The sequence below is a fragment of the Garra rufa genome, chromosome 24 (assembly GCF_049309525.1).
Source record: "Garra rufa chromosome 24, GarRuf1.0, whole genome shotgun sequence".
NCBI classification, from domain to species: Eukaryota; Metazoa; Chordata; class Actinopteri; order Cypriniformes; family Cyprinidae; genus Garra; species Garra rufa.
In genome coordinates, this window is record NC_133384.1 from 11,088,268 (window position 1) to 11,111,475 (window position 23,208).

General features: G+C 43.5%; 1 protein-coding gene across 1 annotated transcript in view; it reads left to right on the forward strand.

The window, feature by feature from the left end:
- Positions 1-23,208, forward strand: part of cdh19 (cadherin 19, type 2) — an 81,245-nt gene that overhangs the window by 53,128 nt on the left and 4,909 nt on the right. Inside the window, exons 5-11 of the mRNA XM_073830439.1 lie at positions 2,373-2,540; positions 4,936-5,123; positions 11,197-11,450; positions 13,407-13,543; positions 18,806-18,927; positions 19,374-19,491; positions 20,544-20,786. Of these exons, the coding sequence (XP_073686540.1) occupies positions 2,373-2,540; positions 4,936-5,123; positions 11,197-11,450; positions 13,407-13,543; positions 18,806-18,927; positions 19,374-19,491; positions 20,544-20,786 (1,230 nt within the window). The remainder of the gene's footprint in view (positions 1-2,372; positions 2,541-4,935; positions 5,124-11,196; positions 11,451-13,406; positions 13,544-18,805; positions 18,928-19,373; positions 19,492-20,543; positions 20,787-23,208) is intronic.

The following is a 23,208-nucleotide window of genomic DNA, read 5'->3' on the forward strand; positions in this document are numbered from 1 at the left end:
CGTCATTCTGTGTGTATTGGTTTCTCTCCCATTGTCTCCCTCTGTTGATCTGTTTATATTGGTTTCTCCCATTAATTAACAACATTGCCTTCACCTGTCTTTGTAATCTGCTCTCCCTTTATAAGTTTGTCTGTGTTTTGAGTTAGCTGTTGGACTTTGACGTTGCTACATGTATGCATGTATGTGCTCCTGTTCTTATTGCCTGTTTCTCCCTGTGGATTTATTAAAGACTTTTTTTTATTATATCTCTGTGTTGCATATACTCCTAGACGTGCTTACAGAAAGTCCGACTAACACAGTCTTTATTTTTTTCCTTATGGATAACCCTGCTGTCCTCCTCCTAATGCTAGAGCAGAGGAACCTTTCTCTTGAGGACAATACAAGACTTTTTGTGGAGATCGCTCTACGTACCCACAATCCGTACTACTGCCTCTGCACGTTCTACAAGACCACAGCCTGAACACCGAGTGCAGGTTGTCCAGAGATGGTCCTCGGGGAAATTTCACCGGGTATGTAGAGTGGGTGCTGGTGTCCAGCAGAGCTTCATTGACCACAGAGTATGACACCAGCCCCACTCCAGACCCAGAGCTCAGCCCACCATCACCCCGACATGCGGGGCCCAAGCCAGCTGCCAACGCAACTAACGAGCCATCGCCAATGGGAGCGACAGAGCTAACGATCACCATGGAGTTTGAGGCTGTTACGTCCGACCAGGTGCGAGAGCCAGCTACAGCGCCCGTGATGGTAGGAGTTAATGTGGAGCGAAAGGTGACTATGGAAGGCCACACCCACTGAGTGTGAGCAAATGCAGGACTCTGGGGGAAAAATACTTGATTTCACTGAAGATATTGAAACTAAAATTCCTTTCTACCCTGAACTGTCTGCCTACTAGGATTTCCCACCCACCCTCCCTCTTGTGCCTATTTCTGTCTGCCATGATGGATCGGCCACACTGCCGCTGTCCGCTGGCAGCCCCTCTGCTCACCCTCAGCCCACCATCTGTGTGGTGGGTTTGCCGTGGGTCTGCCAGTTTCCATCGGCGTCATGGCTGGAGGATCCCTCATCTCCGCCTCCAGCCTCAGAGTCCAGAACTCCGCCTTGGCCCTCCGACCCTGCGGCTCCACCACAGCTCTCAGCTTCCTCGTCTCCACCGTCGCCCGTCGTCCCTCCAGCTCCGCCCCGATCGGTCGTTGTCCTGCATTCGCCTCACGACTCTATTTCTCCGGCTGCACCTCATAGCACCGTCCCACTAGCTCCGTCAGGCTCCTCCCTCCCTCTGGCAGAGCCTCAGTCCTCTGTTGCTCCGGCTCCGCCCCGGACCTCCAGATCTCCACCTCGGTCATCAGAGCCTTGGGCTCTGCCTTGGCCCTCCGGATCTTCGGTGTTGCCCAGGATCTTCGGCTCTCTGTCTAGCCTCGGGCTCCACCACCACCTGCTCCGCCTCCATCAGTCTGCCCCCTGGGGTCGTCAGCCCTTCCTCCACCATGGCTCCTCCCTCTGTCGGCTCCACCATGGGTCTCCATCATGACTGTGGCCTGGGTCTTGCCTGGCTCCACCTGCTCCAGATCCCTCCTGTCTCCTCCTTGGCTCCGTCATCACCTCCCTGGACTGTTCTGTTTCCTTTGTGGCTCCCGAGCGCCGTCCAGAGGCCGCTCACCCCGAGCACCCTCTAGTGCCGGTGCCTCCCGAGCGCCCTCCAGTGTCATCCTGAGCACTCTCCAGAGCCCGGTTTCCCCTATGCCCATGTTTAGACTTCCTTCCGTTAATCAGTGTCATCAGTCACACCCGTCTTTGTCAATTAGCCACCCTTTATAAGTTGGTTTGTTTTCCCTGTTTCTTTGTCCAGCAACAATGTTACATCAAGTGTTCCATACGTTATCTCCTGTGTTCCAGTCTCTTTGTCTGCTGTTGTTACCATACCTGAGGATTTATTAAAGACTTTGCATTTTACTCATCGTTGTGTTGCCCGTTCCTGTACGCACCGTGACAATAACCTATATAATGTTATTCAATAGTAATGTAAAATAAGCCAGGGGTGCCCAACCCTGTTCCTGGAGATCTACCAACCTGCAGACTTTAGTTCCAGCCCTGCTCCAACACAGCTGTCTGTAATTATCAAGTGCTACCTAAGAGAATAATTAGCTGGTTCAGGTGTGTTTGGTCAGGGTTGGAGCTGAACTTTGTAGGATGGTAGACCTCCAGGAACTGGGCTGAGGACCCCTGCATCAAGGCAATGATAATTCACCAAATGTATTACTGTTAAATGGGGGAGACAGACTTAGTAGCATGTTGCAGCAGGTGAACAATAAATCACTGCTGGTGGGAAGGGTTCCATCTCGTTTTGCTATTCTTTTTCTTTCTCTCCCACACAGGTATAATTGTGACATCATGGCCTAATATGGACAGAGAAGCCAGAGAGACATATCTTGTTGTGGTTCAAGTGAAGGATATGCTTGGACTTACTGGAGGCTACAGCGCCACAACCACTGTGACCATCAGCCTGATGGATGTCAATGACAATGGACCCACTTTCCAGCACAGTGAGAATCAAAAACATGACCATTACATATTTCAGTCAATAAAACAGATGAATTATGTTAAAAGTGTAACTAGTTAAATAATTAATTAATTAATTTAGCACATCACAGATTCCAGAAGAAGCTACTCACAACAACTTAATGATGTTTATAGATAGGTGCTTTGTATTATAGAGCATTTTCAGACCAGGTCAGGGTGATGATGATGACGACAATTACCCTTTATTACTAATATTAATTAAATTAACAATATTTTTTCCTACATGTTTTTGCTAATAACATATTCATAGTTTGTTTATATACTACACTTTTTCATTCATACTCCGGCTTCGAGCGTGAATGAAGCATACACTGCATGAGAGTGTGTAGTGCTCCGTAATGTTCACAATCTTCTTATTTTAGATACAAATAAAATATCAGTTTTATTTGGATACGAATAAAAAGTAGACAGTTTTTTCACACTGTCCCCTGCAAACCTCTATGTGAACAGATTTGCACTTGACACATATCCCCCGTGTATTCTCTGCCCATGCTAGTGACAAGATTATGTGGGAATAGATCTGGGCTGCGTTCTCCAAAAACAACCTTAACGCTACGTCGTTCTTAAGTTGTACCTTAAGAAGTACCTCATCGTTAATACGTGTTTTCCGAAACCTTCTTAGTTAAGTATACCTTCTGTAAGTCATACGTTCGTAAGGTTGGTCTGGAGCGCTCTTAGCTATACCTTATAGCTGCTGACGGTTCATATCGCTAGTGGCCACCACTACGCAAAAAGCTTTTTTACTTCGCAGTTTAATTACACATAGAAAATTTTATATGAACATTTAATATAAAATCTTATTTAGTATTAAAATAACATTTTTTCTTTACTTTAATATTTTATACATAAAATACTTAATGGCCTACACCCAGTGGAAGTGTTTTCATTAATAAAGTTTCCGTACACTAATGGTTGTTAGCTTTTTTAATTACTATCTCAAGGCACATCAGCTGGTGAACCATTTGACAGAAAAGGCTTAGGAGTCTATATAAAGAAAGATGAGTTTACACAAACTTTATAGCTATGGCAGTGAGACAGCGAGAACTTGTTTTAAAACAAAGACGGCTCCATCCACGGAGCGCAATAGCGTGTAATGCATACGCCAAAATCCAATTTTGCGTGCATATGATAAGCCAATCCTTCCCATTAACTTCAATGGAGAGAGGATGAGTACAATTACCATATATATATATATATATATATTTATATATATATATACATATCATCTATATAAAAGATGATGCGTGGTATTTGTACGCATCCTCTCTCCATTGAAGTTAATGGGAAGGATTGGCGTATCATATGCACGCAAAATTGGACTTTGGCGTATGCATTACACGCTATTGCAAAGTAGTGTTATTTATATACAGTGTGGCGATTTGCGCCAATAATTTGATACCGCTAGTGGGTAATCAGCATACGTTGTGGAGAACATTAACACAGGTATGGCCATGAGGGTGTGGGATTGCTCACTTGCTAAATTATAAATACATACACATATTATTTCTGCATGTACATATTTTAATGAGCAGTGAGACACTCACTTAACTAAATGCAGTTTATACTATTTATAAAACGTTTCTTTATAAAGAACATTGTTTTCTCAATACTTTACCTATACCGCTGTGAAGGAAAGAGCGCACAATCGATCATCGAGGCATCGATATCAACCTATTCAGCACCTCCACCATGGACAGCACCTGCTAAGGTCGCACTTAAGAAGGTTTACCTTAAGCAACATCCTAAAGTATAGTTCGGAGAAAACACGTAGGAAAGGTATACCTGTAGTTAAGGTGTACCTTTTGAATCTTCTTAGCGTGCTAAGAGACAATGTTATCGGAGAACACAGCCCAGTACTTTTTAAATGGACAAACACAAAAATAGTAATTATATAGCCCATGATGTGATATTCAGTCATTTTTAGCCCAGATGAATTAACAAATCCCTCTGTGACCCTGCTCCAATTAAAAAGGGTCTGGGATGACAGAAAGAGGAAGAAAGGTTCCAAGTTGTGGTGCTCCAGAGATGGTCACAGAACCACAGCGCAGCCAATCGTCCCCACAAACAGCTTAATAAATTATGTTAAATAACATCTTAAAATGTTGTGATTGGAAATGTTAGGTTAGGGGAAGAGGACAGGAAATATAGTTAGCATTGCACAAAATTCATAGAGGTCAACAGAAAAATCAGACCATGTCAAAAATCCATATGGATGTGTGAGTAATGACATTTTACTTTATTATTAGCATTCAGTAATTTTTTAGTATTGCATTATATAGTCTTTTGTTCCTGTTTCTGTTTCCTCAAGCACATTAATGCTTTTGAAAGTGTTTTCCCCCTTTTCCTCTTTATGTCCAGATTTGTACACATTTGCTATATCAGAGTCAGCCCCAGTGGGCACTACAGTGGGAAGAATAATGGCAGATGATGGGGATGTTGGTCTGAACGCTAAAATGAACTACAGCTTAGAAGATCTTGAGGAAAGCAGCACCTTCACAATTCAGACGGACCCTGACACTCAAGAGGGGATTGTCATACTGGCTCAGGTCTTACAGTACAATACAGATATACAGTCAAACCAAAAATTATTTAGACACCAGATATAATTTTTACTAGTTGGTGCAGAACACTATAGTTCATTGAAATAAGTGAGAATAGCAAAATAAAGTAAACTGTGACATATTATACCCAAAAATTATTCAGACACTTTGACCTGACCACATTTGCTTATGATTTTTTTTTTGATTGCCAATGCAACCTTTTTACACCACACAAAATTGAGCATTGCTTGGTAATTGGTTGACCTAAATTGGTATTATCTAATTGTGTACTTAAAATTAACAGCTGACAGAAATTGAACTTAATTTATTGCATACCTCTCAATCAACATAATCTGACATTCCCCTTCAGTTGAATCACTTTGACGTTACATTGGGATCTCGCTTGAGAGACTGATCATCTCTGAGCCTTATTAAAAAGGCCAATTGAAAATTGGCGAGTGGACGTGCGCGCCGGCCACGCCCCCGTACATACGGGTATATAAGATGGCGGCGCACCACTCAGTCAGACTTTTTGCTTCAGAGCCGATGGATCGAGCCTCGGTCCTCTTGACTGCTACTACTAAGAAGAGTTCTTCAGAGTTCATGCTCCCTCCTGCTGGTGCGCTGCCAAAACTAAAAGAGTGTTTCACAGAATGAGCATTGTTTGGCAGCCGCCAGCGTGATCCTGTGGGTGGCCGTTTTCACGGCCATATAAAGCCTTTGCATTTCCAGCGAGCAGCCCCGGCGAGTGCACAGTAGCCCCCGCGGCGCCTCCCTGGGCAACCAGGATCACAAAAGAGCAATTTCTAGCGGCCGTTTCAGACGTTCTTTTCAGAATATATTTTCGGCCGTGCATTTCTGGGTGTGGTAGTTTCCTCTCCTCAGCAGACGAACATGAACGCTGCCTCACGTGTTTAGGCTTTGAGCACGCTGGGGCGGCGTTCACGAATGGTTCATGCCCACATGGTGAAAGCATGACCATGGCCACGCTGAAGTCCTGCCGCTCGTTCGCGAGCTGGCTTCCCCCGCCTCCCTCCTGCAGTCAGCCGTTGAGCCGCCAATGCGCTTCGGCCACCACGGTGAGGCCCGGGGGGGACATTCAAATTATGGTAGAGAACGTTCCGCCGGCTCAAAAAGCCCTGCAGACTTCTCTGTCTCAGCGTGGTCCCGTTGAGTTTCCGCAGCAGTACGCTTCCCCGCCTGGCGGGCCGAGCGTCTCCTTCGGTGCTCTTGCAGAGGATGAGATGTCTGTCACAGCATCAGAGGGAGAGTCAGACGGTGACATCTCTTCCCGCGGCACAGCGCCCACCCGCGGTCGCTGCCCCTCCGGAGGTTGATGTCGAACTGTCGGCTATGCTTCTCCGGGCAGCCGGGGGGGATCGGTTTGGAGGTTCCCCAAGAGCCTCCGGCCGATCCTTCTAGGCTGGACGATTGGTTCCTGGGGAGGGCACCAGCGGCAGCGCCGCGCTCCCCTCGGTCCCGTTCTTTCCGGACATGCATGAGGAGCTGACAAAATCGTGGAGCGATCCCTATTCATTTGGAGCGCGCTCCAGCTCCTCTCCCCTCGCCACTCTCGATGGCGGGGCAGCCAAGGGGTACGTGGCGGTCCCCCGGGTCGAGCGCGCTATCGCGCTGCACCTTTGGGCGCGGCCACCTGGCAGGGCCCTCCGCGTCTCCCATCCAGGGCGTGGATTTTCTTCCGCCCTCATGGGCCGGGCCTTCCGCGCCGCTGGACACGCTGCCACCGCCCTGCATGCCATGGCAACACTGCAAGTGTACCAGGCGCAGGCACTTAAAGACCTGCACGAGAGTGGTCCTGACCAGGGGGTATTTGAAGAACTATTTGACTTCGCCCTTCGGGCCACTAAGTTCATGGCGCATTCCCTTGGTCAGGTGATATCCACCTGCGTGGTCCAGGAACGCCACCTATGGCTGACTCTGGCCCAGATGGCGGAGGCCGACAAAGTTCGCTTTCTCGACTCTCCCATCTCCCAGAGCGGCCTATTCGGCGACACCGTGAAGGATTTCGCTCAGCGGCGTCAAACGTACCGCCGGCCCCAAAAGCCTGCGATCTTCCGCCCATCAGCATACCCCCGTCGAGATGCCAGAGCAGTACGCCCTCCCCGCCATTTGGGCTGGGCGTCTCCTTTGGCGCTTCACAGGAGGAAAATAGTTCTCCACGGTTCAGAGGCAGACGGAGGCCATCCAACATATCCTGCCCCGCCGCGAAGTTACCATTCCGCCGCCTGGGCCCCCGCGTCTGCCTGCTCCGAAACCAGCTCCGTCCCCTGCTGAGCCACACGATCCAGGACTCGCAGCCCGACGTCAAGCTGCCCGTTGGAAAGGGACGCCACTCGCCTCTCAGGAAGACTCTCCGTTAGCCGTTCATTGAAATCACAGAAAGACCTGACTTTCTCACCTCCGGGGCCCCGGCCCCGAGTTTCCTTCCTGAGCAGCACTTCCACTCCTCGGAACCGGATGTCGCCAGCGCGGGAACCAGGGAAGAAGGTAAGCACTGCTTAGTGCAGTTAGACACTTCTCCAGGACGTTCATCCTTCTGGGTTTTGTCTCCTTCCCTGTCTTTCCCTAAGCTGCCCCACCACGGTCACGTCGGTCAACGTTCCCTTGATACCACTACGCTGGTTGATACGGACGGTACGGCCCGGCTCCAGGCGTCTGCCCAGACTCAGAGGTACCCCTTACAATCTTTATTCGGCAGGCCTGCCTCTGTTCTGCCTGCGGAGGTCGCGTTCCTACTGGCGAAGGACGTGATCCAGCCTGTCCCTCCAGCCGGGACGAGGTCAGGATTTGACAAGAGTCCCGACTTCACGTGTCCAGTTAGAGTGGTGGGTTAACATCCGCCCTGGATGGAGCTCTGTTCCAATCCCTTCTTAGGCTGTCGGCACACATGCTCCAGGGCTGGGTCGCAGCCATCTGCCTGAAGGGCACCCGTTGTCGCGTCTCGATCTTTCCCCAGCGCACACCCCTTCTGCAGTCTGCCCCGGGGATCGAGCGCTTCAGCGCGAGGTGCTTCCATTTGGCCAGTCCCCCTCCTTCCTGCCTTCTTTAGGCCATGGGAGCTCACCTGTCCCCTCTTCGGCAGACAGGAATTCGCGCCTTCAACCGTCTCTTCGACTGGTGCTTTACCAGCCCACTCGTGAGTTCCGTTGTGCGAATACAGGGACCTGGTGCTTCGGCACCCCCGCCATCTGGTCCTTCAGGCCAACCGAGGGAATCCTTTTCCTCGGTCGGGAGCCCGACTCGGTCCACAAGACGGCCCACCTTGCTACCAAGAGCGCGCAGTCAGTGCTGTAGTCCCTGAGCTAATCAGGCACAATACAGCGGTCCTCTCAAAATCAGAGGCTCCTGGGGCACATGACAGCTCTAGCCGCTTGCCGCTAAGCTTGTTTCATGTGAGACCGCTTCAGCACGATCGAGTCCCATGATGGGCATGGCATCTCGGCTCACTCCGGACTGGCGTTTTCCCGCAGTATTGCCGACAAGTCAGCCCGTGGCTTACCACGGGTTGGGTTGCCATGTACGACAGAGGCTTACAGCTCCTCCCCATCTGCTCCCATGGAGTCCAACGTGGCAGATTTTGCTACTTGCCATTCACTTGAAGCAGGGAAACTCAACCGTGCAGCCGGTCGGTTCCCACGGCAGTCCACCCACCTGCAGAATGGCGACTCCACCCCGTGACGCAGCTAGTTGGAGTTATATCGGCAAGGCCCAGCCACATCCGCTCGCCCTTCCGATTCCTCCCATTGCCAGAGTAACACTGGCACACAGCTGACCTCCGGGGCCCAAGTACGCCCTTCCCCAGCGAGCCTCCTTGCGCAGACTCTGTGCGATTCCAGGGAGGACGAGGAGTAAGTCTGTAGGTTGCGCTACAAGGATGGCCCACCCGGACTTAGGTCTTAGTAACCATTCCCTCGCGGCAGTCCCTCCCTGTAAGGGCACGGTTTGACACCGTAGACCTCTCCGGCCTTCCACAGGCCATGATACAAACTATCACTCAGTACTGTGCTCCCTTTACACAGGCAGGCTTACGCACTGAGATGAGGTCTATTTGCTGGCATTCCTCTCGCTTAGAGGCACAGAGATACACGATTGCAGTAGTGCTTCCTTTCCTGCAGGACAGTTGGAGCGCAGGCTGTCCCCTCGACTCTCGGAATATATGCCGCCGCTTAGCCGCATATCACATGCAGTAGATGGAGCAAAGTAGGTAAGCACCCACTGGTCGTGAGGTCCCTCAGAGGTGCCCAGACCGCACCTCATACCCTTTTGGGACCCCCCCGTCACCCTTCAGGGCCGCGGGGTGCTCCATTTGAGCCACTGGCCTCAATCGAGCTAGAATTCCTGTCATTAAGACAGCGCTCCTGACTGCCCTGGCTTCCATCAAGAGGGTAGGAGACCTACAACCTTTCTCTGTCAGCGAAGCGTGTCTAGAAATCGGGCCCGGCGACTCTCACGTTACAACCTGAGACCCCGGCCCGGTTATTGTGCCCAAGGTTCCCCACCACGCCTTTCCGCGATCAGGTTGTGAACCTGCAAGCTCTGCCCTGAAGGAGGCAGACCCAGCCTTGCGATGTTGTGTCTATAAATGTGAAAATGAAATCACTCGGCACTTCAGGCGCACCGAGCAGCTTATCTGCTTCGGGGTTCAGCAGAAAGGGAATGCTGTCCCCAAACTGAGGTTGGCTCATTGGGTGGTAGATGCCATCTCCCTGTCTTATCTATATCAAGGGGCATGGCTCTCCCTAGGTGTTCATGCCCACTCCACTAGGAGTGTTGCTTCATCCTATGCGTTGGCTCATGGCGCCTCACTAGCAGATATCTGTAGAGCTGCGGGCTGGGCGACACCTAATACCTTCGCTAGGTTCTACAACCTCCGCGCAGAGGCCGTATCCTCCCGTGTCTTAACATAAGACTTCAGGCGAGCGGGAGGACGGCTGGTGTCGGCTTGCTGCGCCATTCCCACGTGGATCCGTGCGCTCTCTCCCAGAATGTTCCCTCCGGTGAACCCTGGGTCCTCCATGCCCCGCAGTCAGGGCTAGATGTGGAGTAGTCCTTGACTGTGATCCTGCCTGGGTCTCCTTCGCCCCGCAGGTTGTGGCTATACTTTTCAATATTTTCCAGCGGAGGAGACCGCTGTTTCCCTCGTGTATCCCTAAGAAGCCTTATGGATATATTGAATTATTCTCATTTCCACATATACGAATTCCATGTGCTCCCCCCCAACCCATGCTTCAATACAATTGGCATCCCTGTAGGCCCCCCTTATTGGGCCTCAGGGCGTTGGGAAGGTTACGTTACAATGACCACCTGCGGACACGTCTGGGAAGACCTGCCGGCACGTGGCGTTGTGCGTAACGCGGCGTCAGGGTCGTGGCCTTTTCCATGGGTCTAAGTTCCCAATGTAACGTCGAAGTGATTCGACTGAAGGGGAACGTCTAGGTTACGAAAGGTAACCCTCGTTCCCTGAAGGAGGGAACGGAGACGTTACATTCCCCTGCGACGCCCCTGGCATTGCGCTGACGCTGGGCTCTCCCCGCTCTTCAGCAAAAGCCTGACTGAGTGGTGCACATCCACTCGCCAATTTTCAATTGGCCTTTTTAATAAGGCTCAGAGATGATCGGTCTCTCAAGCGAGATCCCAATGTAACGTCTCCGTTCCCTCCTTCAGGGAACGAGGGCTACCTTCATAACCTAGACGTTATTAAGTTGAATTTGTTCTTGTCGTATTTTATTACCATTTACTAGACTATAGTAAATAATCTGTGATAATGTGAGAAATGTTGAAGGTGTCTGAATAAATTTTGGTTTGACTGTATCCATATGTAATCATCACCATCTAAGTTTTTTTTCTGAATATTAATGACAGTGTTTCACAAATGTTGAGCATAATGTTCTCAGAAACAAATCCAAGACACAATTATATTAATGTCTATTTATACTAAATTATTAATATTTTTAGTTAAATATTTTAATTAATAATTAAATTTTAATTACATTTAAATCTATTAACACTGGCAATCACTGGACAACAGTTTTATGAAAGTGTTCTCTTGTCTCTGTAGCCACTGGATTATGAGAGCAAGAGGCGGTTCGTCATTGCTGTAGAGGCTATCAATGAAAACATAGACACACGTTTTTTGAGTGCATATGAGTTTCGTGACAGGACAACACTCAAAATCACTGTGACAAATGTGGATGAACCACCCATCTTTTATGAAACACCTTATAACTGGAAAGTTCTAGAGAGTGCCCAAATAGGCACTCAAGTTGGTACAGTCTACGCTAAAGACACTGACACCACCAACAACCCAATAAGGTAATTTTTCCTTTTTTTCACCTTCCCTCCTTTCTCATTTCAGATTAGAATGACAATAACAGTACATCTGAGAATAATCACTGTGACTCTATAGTGCTTTCAAAACATTGCTTAGTTTGTTTGAACTGTTCTTCTAGCTCAATTAGTGATATACCTAAGGGGCAGGACTGCAATGTCCAGATCAAAAAAGCCATGGGTATAACATCCTACAACCCTCAACTGCCCAAAGCCCACCTATTGACGTAACACAACACCTGCTTTTGCTTGTGATATTCAAGCCTTCTGACAGTAATATTAATTTTGGTGGTGCCTTTTGAACATTTTGTTGACAATAAGTAACATTGTATCTACATGTCAACTAACTCTCATTAGAGTATTAGTATAAGTCTGCTTAATATCTCCTAACTCTTTACTGGTGTGGTCTCCCAAGATAAATTCTGCTGACTATAGGTAATGTTGCAAGTACATGTCAATTTATTCTAACCCTAACCCCACGAGTCTACTAATACTCTACTAACACTCTTATGAGAGTTAGTAGATACGTAAGTGCAATGTTACTAATTGACAACAGAATGTTCAAGAGGGACAATCTTAATAAAGTAAAACCCTTCTGTCTATAGAGAACTACATGGAAATGTAATCACAGAAGCAATGTTGGCATCCACATTTTGCAGATGTGCAAGTAAATGTGGATAAGAGCATTAATAAAACAAAGGTTATTAAAAAAAACAGTCTGAAAACTAGAACACAGCTGGGGCCAGACGATACCATGCTTAAGCTGTGCTACAATAACATTGTTTGACTTATTAGTAACAATCTATTCACTAGTCCTGCTTATTACTAGTGACAGCAATCTTATATACACATCTTTCTTGCTTCTACTAATTAGAAGATACTATTTCTATAAAGTAAACTCTTGCCTCACCATATGATTAATACATAAGTACATCAGATAATTAAGGTCTACATTTTTGCACAGTTTATTCTTAACAAGAATTAATTGAGAAACAGACCTTTGATTTATTGCTGCAAGCGGCGATGATCAGTAACTAAGAGGCCACCAAGAGGACTATGTTAAAGTCATTTTATGTGCCATACTTCTTTCTGCCAGTTGGAGGCACTATGTGAATCACAACTACTGCCGCATCCATGTGATCTATGATCAAACTAGTTGATTTAAATCAGACTATGCATTTAGAAGATATGAAATGGTTTCCCTTTCATTGCAACATTGTGTGAGATATTGAAAGTCAGCATATTTAATGTCTTGGCATAATGTTAATGTTGTAAGTCTGTTAAAATGAGTACTGCAATTAGAAAAAAAAAATCCACATTACATTACAAAAGGATTATGTTCCTCATTGGCAGAGATAATGGCTGAGATTTTGAAAGTTTTCCAGCTTAATGACAACAAGATATGAACCAAGTTTGGTGACTGTAGGTCAAACTGACCCCACTATTTTAGTCAAAAAGGCCCCAAAACCAATGTTTTAACCCCAAAACATTGAAAATATAATAATTAAAAAAATAATAATAACAAAATAAGCTTATAATTATTATTCACATTGTATTTTATACTGTATAACACTGCTATACAATCTTTTGTAGAGGTAATTTATAGTAGATATTGAAGTTGTAATTATAACTGAAATTATTAATTCCAGATTGAAGAAGTTGTTGACACTATTTCCCATTTCCTTAGTTGGATGTGTTGTACAGTGTTGTAAAGTTGTTGTTAAATTTGTAGCAATCTGGAGAAACAGACCAAAAGTTTCTGAATCTACAGAACAGAATACATTATGTTTGCCATACCATCTATGTGCTTGGCCATACAGTCCATGATTGTTTAATTTACCTGCTGTTTGTGCATTATTGAAATCTGCACATGGTAACAAACATTAGGAAAAAAAATATAAGAAAAATAGCTCCAGATAACATTTTCTCCCCCTTGAACAGATACAGCATTTCAAAGAGCAGCGACACACGACAGATGTTCAGAATTGATCCCAGTAATGGGACCATGTATGTGGCCAACCTTTTGGATCGAGAAACAGCAGCCTGGTACAACTTGACCATCGACGCAAGAGAGATCAGTGAGCACATTTTTTTACTAACATGCATCAACTACTGACTAACACAGGCATATGATGACTGATTTGAATATACAGTACAGATGTAACATCTGTTCTGGGTTTGAGTTTTGAGTTGTTGTCCTCTTGGTTTTGCACTGCACTTCGTTTCCTGTCTTTGTCTATCTTGTACCATTGAATTTGCCCTCATGTGTCACACCAGTATCTAGTTAACTTCAGGTTTGTGGTCAAGGTAGCCAGGTCTGCTAAACAAAACCAGTCCAAAACTGCAACCCCTGGCAAAAATTATGGAATCACCACACTTAGAAGACCCAAAATTTTTATTTCATAGCAAATAGCCTAAACGAATCACAGATAACACACAACATTATTTTTGTTCAATAATTCAACATTCTGATTATTTTAAACATACCTCACACAAATGTGATTAAACTCTTTTAATTAATGGAAAATTTAATGTCCATACAAGTACAGGAAAAAATTAAGGAATCATTCAATGTTGGCAAAAAAATGATTGAATCATCAACCAAAAAACACAAGTAGTACTTTGTTGCTACTGGCTTTTATGACAGCCTGAATTATTTGGGGCATGGACTTCACTAATGAAAAACAATATTCTTCATTAAGCTGGTCTTTCTTGAATAGCGGTTTGCAAGATGGAGCCTTTTCATGAACCATTTTTATTTTTCAATTTCCCCAACACACTTTCAGTCGGATTAGGATCTAGACTGTTTGCTGGCCATGTAATTGAGTTGATATGCCTTTCCTGAGGAAAAGCTTTAACACTCTTGCTCTATGGCAAGGTATCTTGTCATGCTAACATCACCAAACTACTGTTCTTTTGATGGAAAAGTGTCCAATGTACACCTGTGAATTGACTGTTGAGGTAAGGATCACCATTTCCCCTGCTCTTTTACCTGACATGCAACCCCATATTATAAATGAGTTGGGAAATTTGATTGTTTTCTTCAGGCAGTCATCTTCATACACCTCATTAGAATAGCACCAGACAAAAGTTCCCGCATCATCTCCTTTTCCATTGCAGATTTGTTATTCATTACTGAAAATCTCTTTTATCTAATCATCCACAATCTATGACTGCTTCTCTTTAGCCTCTCTAATCTTGTTTTCTTCTGTTTAGGTGTTAATGTTGGTTTTCATTTGCCTTTTCTATATGTAAATCTAATTTCATTCAGCCAGTTTCTTACAGTTATGTCACAGGTCTGTAAGAACCTCTTTTTTAACTGCTGACTAATCAGCATTTTAGATCTATTTAGATATTTGTTTCAGAAATGCAAATTACAAACTGATTCCATTTTTTTTCCCTCTACTTGGCATAGGAAATAAATTTCCATTAATTAAACTAGTTTAATTTCATTTGCTTGAGGTATGTTTCAACAAGGATGTTGGATAATAAAAAAAGTCATATCTGTGATTTGTTTATTTGCTATGAAGCAAAACAGTTCAGTGAATATCTAAGTGTGGTGATTCCATACTTTTTGCCATTGGTTGTATCCTAATCACTTTTTTTTTATAAAATAAAACAAAAACAAACAAAACTACCCAGTAAGGGAGCAGCAGCAGGAGGACAAGACTAACTAAGTAGACACATAAACTTAAAACACTGGGAGAATAAAGAGGGAAGCAATTAAAAGAGGTAACAGGTGGGGCAGATGAACCAATGATCTGTAAACATGAAGGGCAGAGTCAAGACAAATAGGCAGGGGAGCTCATGGTACATAGAAACTAAGCAAAGCCACATGCTCACATAAAACAACCAGAACACACACCAATGAGAACCCATGATCTGCATGTTCACACAAGACAACACAACAGCACAAGGCCAAAGAGAACACTCACGAGCCATGTGTTACAAACACAACAACACAAGAACCAACAAAGATGCGAGACGAGCACACTCAACACGTGCACTCAAAATAAAGACAACACATGGATAATGAATGTTTTTGTACCCAGCCCTTACAAAAAAAACATAGTTTTACTACAAAAAAAAAAAAAAAAAAAAAACTAAATGTAAAAAAAAATGCAATTGGAATCATCGTTGCACCTCCTTACCTAGTGTAATGATTCAGAGAGTCAAACAGTGTTCTTTGCATGTAGTTGGGTTTAGCGCTAATGAGAATAACAAATCTCAATCTATTTTCTATAGCAAGAGCCCATTCTCTCCCTTATGTACTGCCTCACATGATTCAGTTATGACCACTGGCCACAATAGAGGCTCGTAACCATATATAAAAAAAAAAAAAAAAATGAGGAGGGCCCCACCAACTAAAAGACTTCTTAGTTTAGGCTTCCCAGCATATAATCACAAATACAAAGGCTTAGATCAGGTTTTCTCAGACCTTTTTATAATGCTATAAGTTTCAAACGTCAATCATTGATCAAAAACCAACAATACAAACTCACACATCTACATATACAACCCATGAATTGAAGAACGTAAATTAATCACCAACAAAAGAAACAAAATAAGTAGAATAATTATAAATTATCAGAGTTTCAGAGATACACATCAATTACTGTGAAAACACACATACAGAAAATGAACAAAAATTGTCCCAGATGGTATTCCCTATCCAAAATCCTGTATCTTCAAATGAGACGACAAAGAAAACAAAAAAAAGGTTTTTCAGACAGTCCCAAACAATGGTCCACTTAGTCAATACTTATATTCAGGACTCAAGATAATCCACAAAGCAACTGCAGCACAAATAATCCATTGGGAAAGGTTTTCTTGACATCCATGACAGTAAAGCCTTTGCCTTTCATGCGGTTTTAAACCCAGAAACAAAGTATCATTTAAAAAGTCCATCTACAAAAGAACAAAACTTAACATTAACTGAAAAGCCTACACTTCAAATTATACAAATCAACAAATAAAGAAAACATTGAGATCAAATACTTTAAATACACACAAGAACAAAAAGGAAGAACAAAACTTACATGATTGAAATGGAAACAAAGTTTCTCAATCAGGACTCCACATGAAATTTGCAGAGGAAATAGGGCACTACCATGCTTCCCTCTTCCAAACAAATCTAACTACCTCTACTCTAGAGTTGTGACGTTCGCGAACGAACCGATTCTTTTGAACGGCTCATAAACATGAACGATGGGAGCCGAGTCGCGGCTGGGGGGGAGCCGTTCTTTCTGTCGTTCTTTTTTCCTATGCGTGTTTCACACAGATGCACACAAATTATTCCCGGATGGTCTACTACTTAACTTAAGAATTCGAAGTGCGGATCAATGCACACTCTAACGGCTAATATTGCCCACAACACATTGCGCGGTGAACGAGGATCCGATTAGAACTACAAACACGCATAAAAATTGTTTAAAAAAACTACAAACATGGCGGATACTCGCTACCAACGGACAGGTAGAGAAAGGGGTTTTTGAGATAACTAATCAATGTGTAACCTAATAAAAATATTTAAATAATGTTATCCATGGTATATTTCATGTGCAGCAACATTATGAACTTTTATAATGATAGGTTTGGTCATTAACTTTTAAATGCATCATTATGCAAACACGAGCAAAGTTCTCGGCATAAAAGACTTGTATAAGAATGTGCCTCTTCATTTTTCTCTAATACGGTAGGAAATCAAATTAAGCGAAATGTAGATGATATTAACTGACAGGGCAGTTTAAACAGTGACAGGATTTAGGTAACTAAGCAACAGACGAAGTAGTATGTCCCAAAGCTTGCCTACTTTTCTGCTACATACTCAAAAGTATGTACTTTTTCTTCACAAAAAGAGTACATACTTTAAGGACATACTATAAGTATGCGAATTGGGACGCAGCAACACACTTTGTACTAAAGGTAAATCCAAAATAGTGATGCCACTGTCTAAGCAGAGGGATGTTGTGCAACCCTATGGAATATTGTCCACACATGACAAATGAGGTAATAATCAATATTTCAGAATAATTCAAACTCAGATATTGGTGTGTGATACAAATCTCACCTAATTATTTCTCCCAGTGATTATTTCCAGGATAAACTGAGATGCCCCCAAACTGGCTTCTTAAAACTGACTAAATATTTAAAAAGAGCCAAAAGAGCCGTTCTTTTGAATGGCTCTTTGAAAGGAACGGATCGCCAAGATCCGGGCTGTGTCCAAATTCAGGGTCTGCATCCTTCTTAGGATCCTTCCTACCAGGTTGAAGGAGGAGGGGTCCTCCGAAGACCGCAAAACCTGAAAGTAGGTGTCAGTGAATTTGGACAGCCTACACTTCTTTCAGTTCCCTCCTTCCCCGTTGCTCATATCCTGTCGCCTAGCAACCGTGACAGCGCTAAGCAAGAAGTAAGGTTATCTGTACTGCACAAAACAAAATAACTGCTCTTTCATCCCTAAAAGCGTTAAAAACATCTTCAATCACTAACAAGAAATTAGCTGTGTGTAAGGGGATATTCACACAGGCAGTAAGAAAGAAGCTGTTTACGAAAGTGATGTTTTTTAACATATTTACATACAAATGTAAAAAAAAAAAAAAAAAAAGCTTAACGCTAAAACCAAAGGGCTTACTAGACAACCGCTGTAAAAAAAATTTTTTTTGAAACGCCAGTTTTTTTTAAACTTCCATTATTACTACCGCTTGCTTCGTCCGCCATTATTTGAAAATTCTGGAAGCCTCTGCCGAAAAGAATTGTGGGATAGGTAGGACGGGAAAGGATCCACCAGACCCATCCTTCAAATTCGGGGAAAAGGAGGACGTATTTGTGGGCCGCATTTGAAGGATCCTATGAATTTGGACAGCCTTCGTCGCGGCGCTGTGACGTAACATCCTTCAAATGAGTCCTCCGAAGGATGTAGACCCTGAATTTGGACACAGCCCCGGTTCCCCTCAAAGAGCCATAAATCCCATCACTACTCTACTCTGCTACCTGGTTAAATACTTGAGGTTATTAACCTTCAGCGCCCCCTAGTGGGGAGTAGGAACGAGTAACAGTTAACCCTGTTACACAGTGACAAGGTTACAAAATTACACGTCTAAGACTACAAGGTCTTATTATTACAATTTTTCTTTTTAACACAAATCATTTATTGTCAAACACATTTTTTATGTCAAAAGAGACCTGAAGCTTACCTTTCTTTCATTTTGTTCTGCTTTTATTCACTCTTGTCTAAGAGGAGAGCATGTATTATTTATCCAAAGTTGGTAAGCTCCCTTAGCTCTTAAGAAGAATAACCAATGGGCAAAAAGAATAAACATATATTTTATTGCATCGTTTAGGTGATGAGCAGCTGTCCTCCTCAGTGTCTTTGCACATCACAGTCCTGGACATCAATGACAACATGCCCATCCTGTCACAAGACTATCAGCCCTATGTGTGTGAGGACACACAGGCAGGAGAGGTAAAACACACAAAGACAAAGTTGAAATCTTTCTCATTTCTCATCAGTTGTGACATTATAGAGCTTTCTCTGTCTCTAATGAGCATTGCTCGCTCATTTTGCACACCCCTTTTAGTTACAAATACCAGTTTAGTTCAGTGAAGTAAAGAAATCACAGAAAAATAAACAGCTAACAGGGGCCTGGTCCTGGTTAGGCTGCACTGGTATATTGCACATGTACGGACACACATACAGAGTTTATTCTCTCTGGTAAAGTCCATATTCTGTATCTAAATTAGTTTTTTTTTTTTTTTTTTTTTTTTTACATAAAACCAACATTTTAACATTCACTAGGTATATGTACAAACATAATGGTCAAAGTATGTCCTGCTGGCAAGGATCTAACTGAGTTTGAACTCCTAATAAATGTAGGTAAATTGTGTGTTCTCTGTATGTCTCATTTAAAGCTAATTGAGTTGATCAGTGCCACTGATGCAGATGATCCTGTAGACGGCCACCATTTCTATTTCTCCATGATCTCAGACAAACACATCAACCCCAACTTCACCATCAGAGACAACCAAGGTTTGTCACAACATGATCTGCCGCTCAAAAGTTTGGGATCAGTAAGATTTTTTATGGTTTGTAAAGACGTTTCTTACGCTAATCAAGGCTGCATTTATTTGATCAAAAATCCAGAAAAAACTCTAATATTGTGACATATTATTTAAATTTAGAATAAGCATAATAGCATCATTACTCCAGTCTTCAGTGTCACATGATCCTTCAGAAATCATTCTAATATGCTGATTTATTATCAATGTTGAAAACAGTTGTGCTGCTTAATATTTTGTTGGAACCTGTGATTTTTTTCCCAGGATTCTTTAACAAATAAAAAGTTGAAAAGAACAGTGTTTATTTAAAATGGAAATATTTTGTAACAATATAAATTCTTTCATTTTTTGAAAGAAATTAATACTTTTATTCACCAAAGATGTGTTCAATTTTTTAAAAGTGATAGCATAGATTTACATTGTTAGAAAAGATGGATATTTTAAATAAATACTGTTCTTTTTAACTTGTTTTATTTATCAAAATATCCAGAAAAAAAAACAAATAATAATCACAGGTTTATCACACTTTATTTAAGAAGTGTGCACTGCAAATATTCATTTCTGTCCAATGCTCTCGTTTTATTGTGTTTAATAGCTGTCGTCGGCTTTTTGTCTAGTTAAGGCAGCAGGTATGCAATAAAACTTCAAACTGAAGCCTGTACTATGTCGATTTTGGAATCCAACATCACAACAAGATGCTATTTTAAGCTCCTTATGAAGCCGAATCTGTGCTGGTTTGAATTGGTCACTCCCAATTTTTCCTTTGTTTTGCCTTCAGCTAGCGCTGTGACGTAATTGTGACGTCGCAACTAAAAGGGTCTATATCGTCCTGTAGGTTCATAATTAATAATGCAAATATGTACAAAAATAAAAGCATTTAAATGTGTTATTTTAATTAAAATATGAAACTTAAAATGACGGGTAATAATAAATTATGACAGTTTTTTTTCTCCCTTGTTAAAGTCTAATGCAACCTCTGATATATATAATATATATATATATATATATAATTAACTTTCACAGATAACACAGCTAGCATTCTGGCACGGCGGAGCACCTTCACCCAACATGATCGCACACAATACCGTCTTCCTGTGGTAATCAGAGACAGTGGTTCCCCCATTCTGTCCAGTACCACCACACTTACCATCAGGGTGTGTGCATGTCAGCCTACTGGTCAGTGCCCATCGGATGGAGTGGAGGTCCCTCCGGACGTCCACATGCAGATTTTACTGGGCCTGTTTGTTTGCCTCATCACACTTGCAGGTGAGTCATTATGGGAGGTGGCATTAAGAACATCTTTTTTTTTAAAGTGGCTTATTTTAAATTGGTATTTATGTAGCCCTAGATAGATTTCTCCATTTCCGATAGATTGTGGGATACATATGTGGTTGCATCAGAACTGAATTACAAGACTCTCTTTTCTAGCAGAGCTCTTGTGTTAATGAGGGAATATTCTCTACACTCCAAGCAGGCAAGTATGTCAGAACACAAGACAATCTAATAAGCTCTCATAATCAATATACTGATAAACCAGTGTGACCTCACACTAATATAATAACACTGATGCTTAATCAAGTGTTAGAATGCTAATGATAAATTATATGTAAATGAGATTGCATATAAAATTTGCATATGTGCAGTACTGAGTGCAACATAATGAGCATTTATCCTTAAAGTCGGACATTATCCTGATCACTCTGTCAGACATCATTTTCTGTTAATGACCAGCTGACTATACATTATTGCTTACTTTTGTTTTTAAATAGTGGGGCAATATTTGTGTTCTGTCTTGTCCTCTTGTTTTGTAATGTTTTTGCTTTCTGTGTTCAGCTCCTGTTAGCCTTGTTCCTTGTGCTACCTTGTACAGTATACCTCTCTATACCTTTCCCCTTGTTTGTTACCCTTAATAATCACCATGGCAGCTAATCACCTCCATCTGTCCCTTGTTAGCCCTGGTTAACTTGTGTATTATAGACCCCTCTTTTTGCTCATGTTCTTTATTAGGTGATGTCCAGTGTGGCTGTGTTGGATTTTCTTCAGTTCTGTTTCTATGTTTTTTGGGTCATTTTTGTTTTTTTGTGAATCTACTCCATTTTATTTTTGTGCTTGGCTGTGTGCATGTTTGTCTTTTATTGAATAAGCTACCCAACTGCATTTGTATCCAGCTCTAACTCCTTTCTGAGATTGCCAACTTAACCAATCACCAGCCATTGGCTGCCATTCTAGAGTCTTGTCCCATCATCGCTGCCATTTCAGAGCCTCATCCCATCATGTCTGACGCTATCTTTGATGGTGGCCACCATGTTGTATGTTTGGGCCACAGACTGCTCTTCAGCTCCTCCCGAAGTGACAGCAGTTCGCTTCAGCTTCTCCAGAGGCAGTGGCATCTACTCCAGAGATCTTTGCCTGCAGTGGTGTCACGACCAGAGAAGCAATCACTGAGCTGTCAGCCTACTCTATTATGGTCAAGGAGGCTGTCTTTGTGCTCTTTATCTGCCCCGTTATGGCCAAAAAAGGCCATCTCTAAATTCCGCCCTGTCCTGTCTTCAACTTCATCTGCTCTGCTGTGTTGGTCATCTGCTCCACTGAGGGGATCTTTAGCCCCATCTGTTCTGCTGTGGAGGTAATCTGCTCTGCCTTGGTGGTCTTTGGTTTTGCCTGCTCTGCTGGCTCTGCTTCGTTCACCAGCTCTGCCTTGTGCTCTACCGGGCAAACCCTGGTCTCCAGTTCTGCCTGCTCCACCCTGGTCTCCTTCTCTGGTGGCCAAGCCCTGGTCTCCAGCTCTGCCTGATCTACGGACTCGGCCAGCTCCGCTCTGCCTCCACCCTGGCCACCCACTTTGACTGCTCCACTCTGGTCATTCCCTCTGCCTGCTGGACTTAAAGTTTGTATTTTGTTGTGGAGTGTCTGGAATCTGCTCCTTGAGGGAGGGGGAATCTGTTACAGCCCTGTCTTGTGTTTCCCTGTTTTGCTCTCTTGGTAACCCAAACATGGAACTAGTGCTCTGTATTTAACCCATTCAAGTGCACACACACAGCAGTGAGTCATAAACACACACCGTGAACACACAACCAGAGTAATTTGCTCCAGCGCCCGGGGAGCAGTTGGGGGGTTCAGTGCCTTGCTCAAGGGCACTTCAGCCATGGGTATTGAGGGTGAAAGAAAGCTCCGTTCATTCACTCACCCCACCTACAACTCCTGCCGGCACTGAGACTCAAACTCATGACCTTCGGTTTACTGACTCTCTAACCATTTGGCCACAGCTGCCCTTGTTCCTGATTGCATTGTTACCTGTGCTGCCTTGTTTTTTTTTTCATAGTTCCCTTGTTTGTTACTATAGCCATCCTTGTCAATCACTATGACAGCTAATCACCTCCACCTGTCTCTTGTTAAGCCTGTTAACTTATGTGTATATACCTCTGTGTTTGCTGTTGTTTATTGAATATACTATTCAATTTCTTTTGAATCCTGCTCTACCTCCTTTCTGAATTCACCAGCTTCGCAATTTGACATTTCCCATATTTTACTGTCTTAATTTTAGCCTCTGTAGACTAAAACTCTGAATTCTGTCTCTCACATTTCTGCGGTGTGACTTTTTTGCCACACCTTGCACAAAAGAATTCAATAAGCTTGCTTTGTTTGATGTCAAATCGTTCTTCCTATTGATCACATTGCAGAGGTTTTC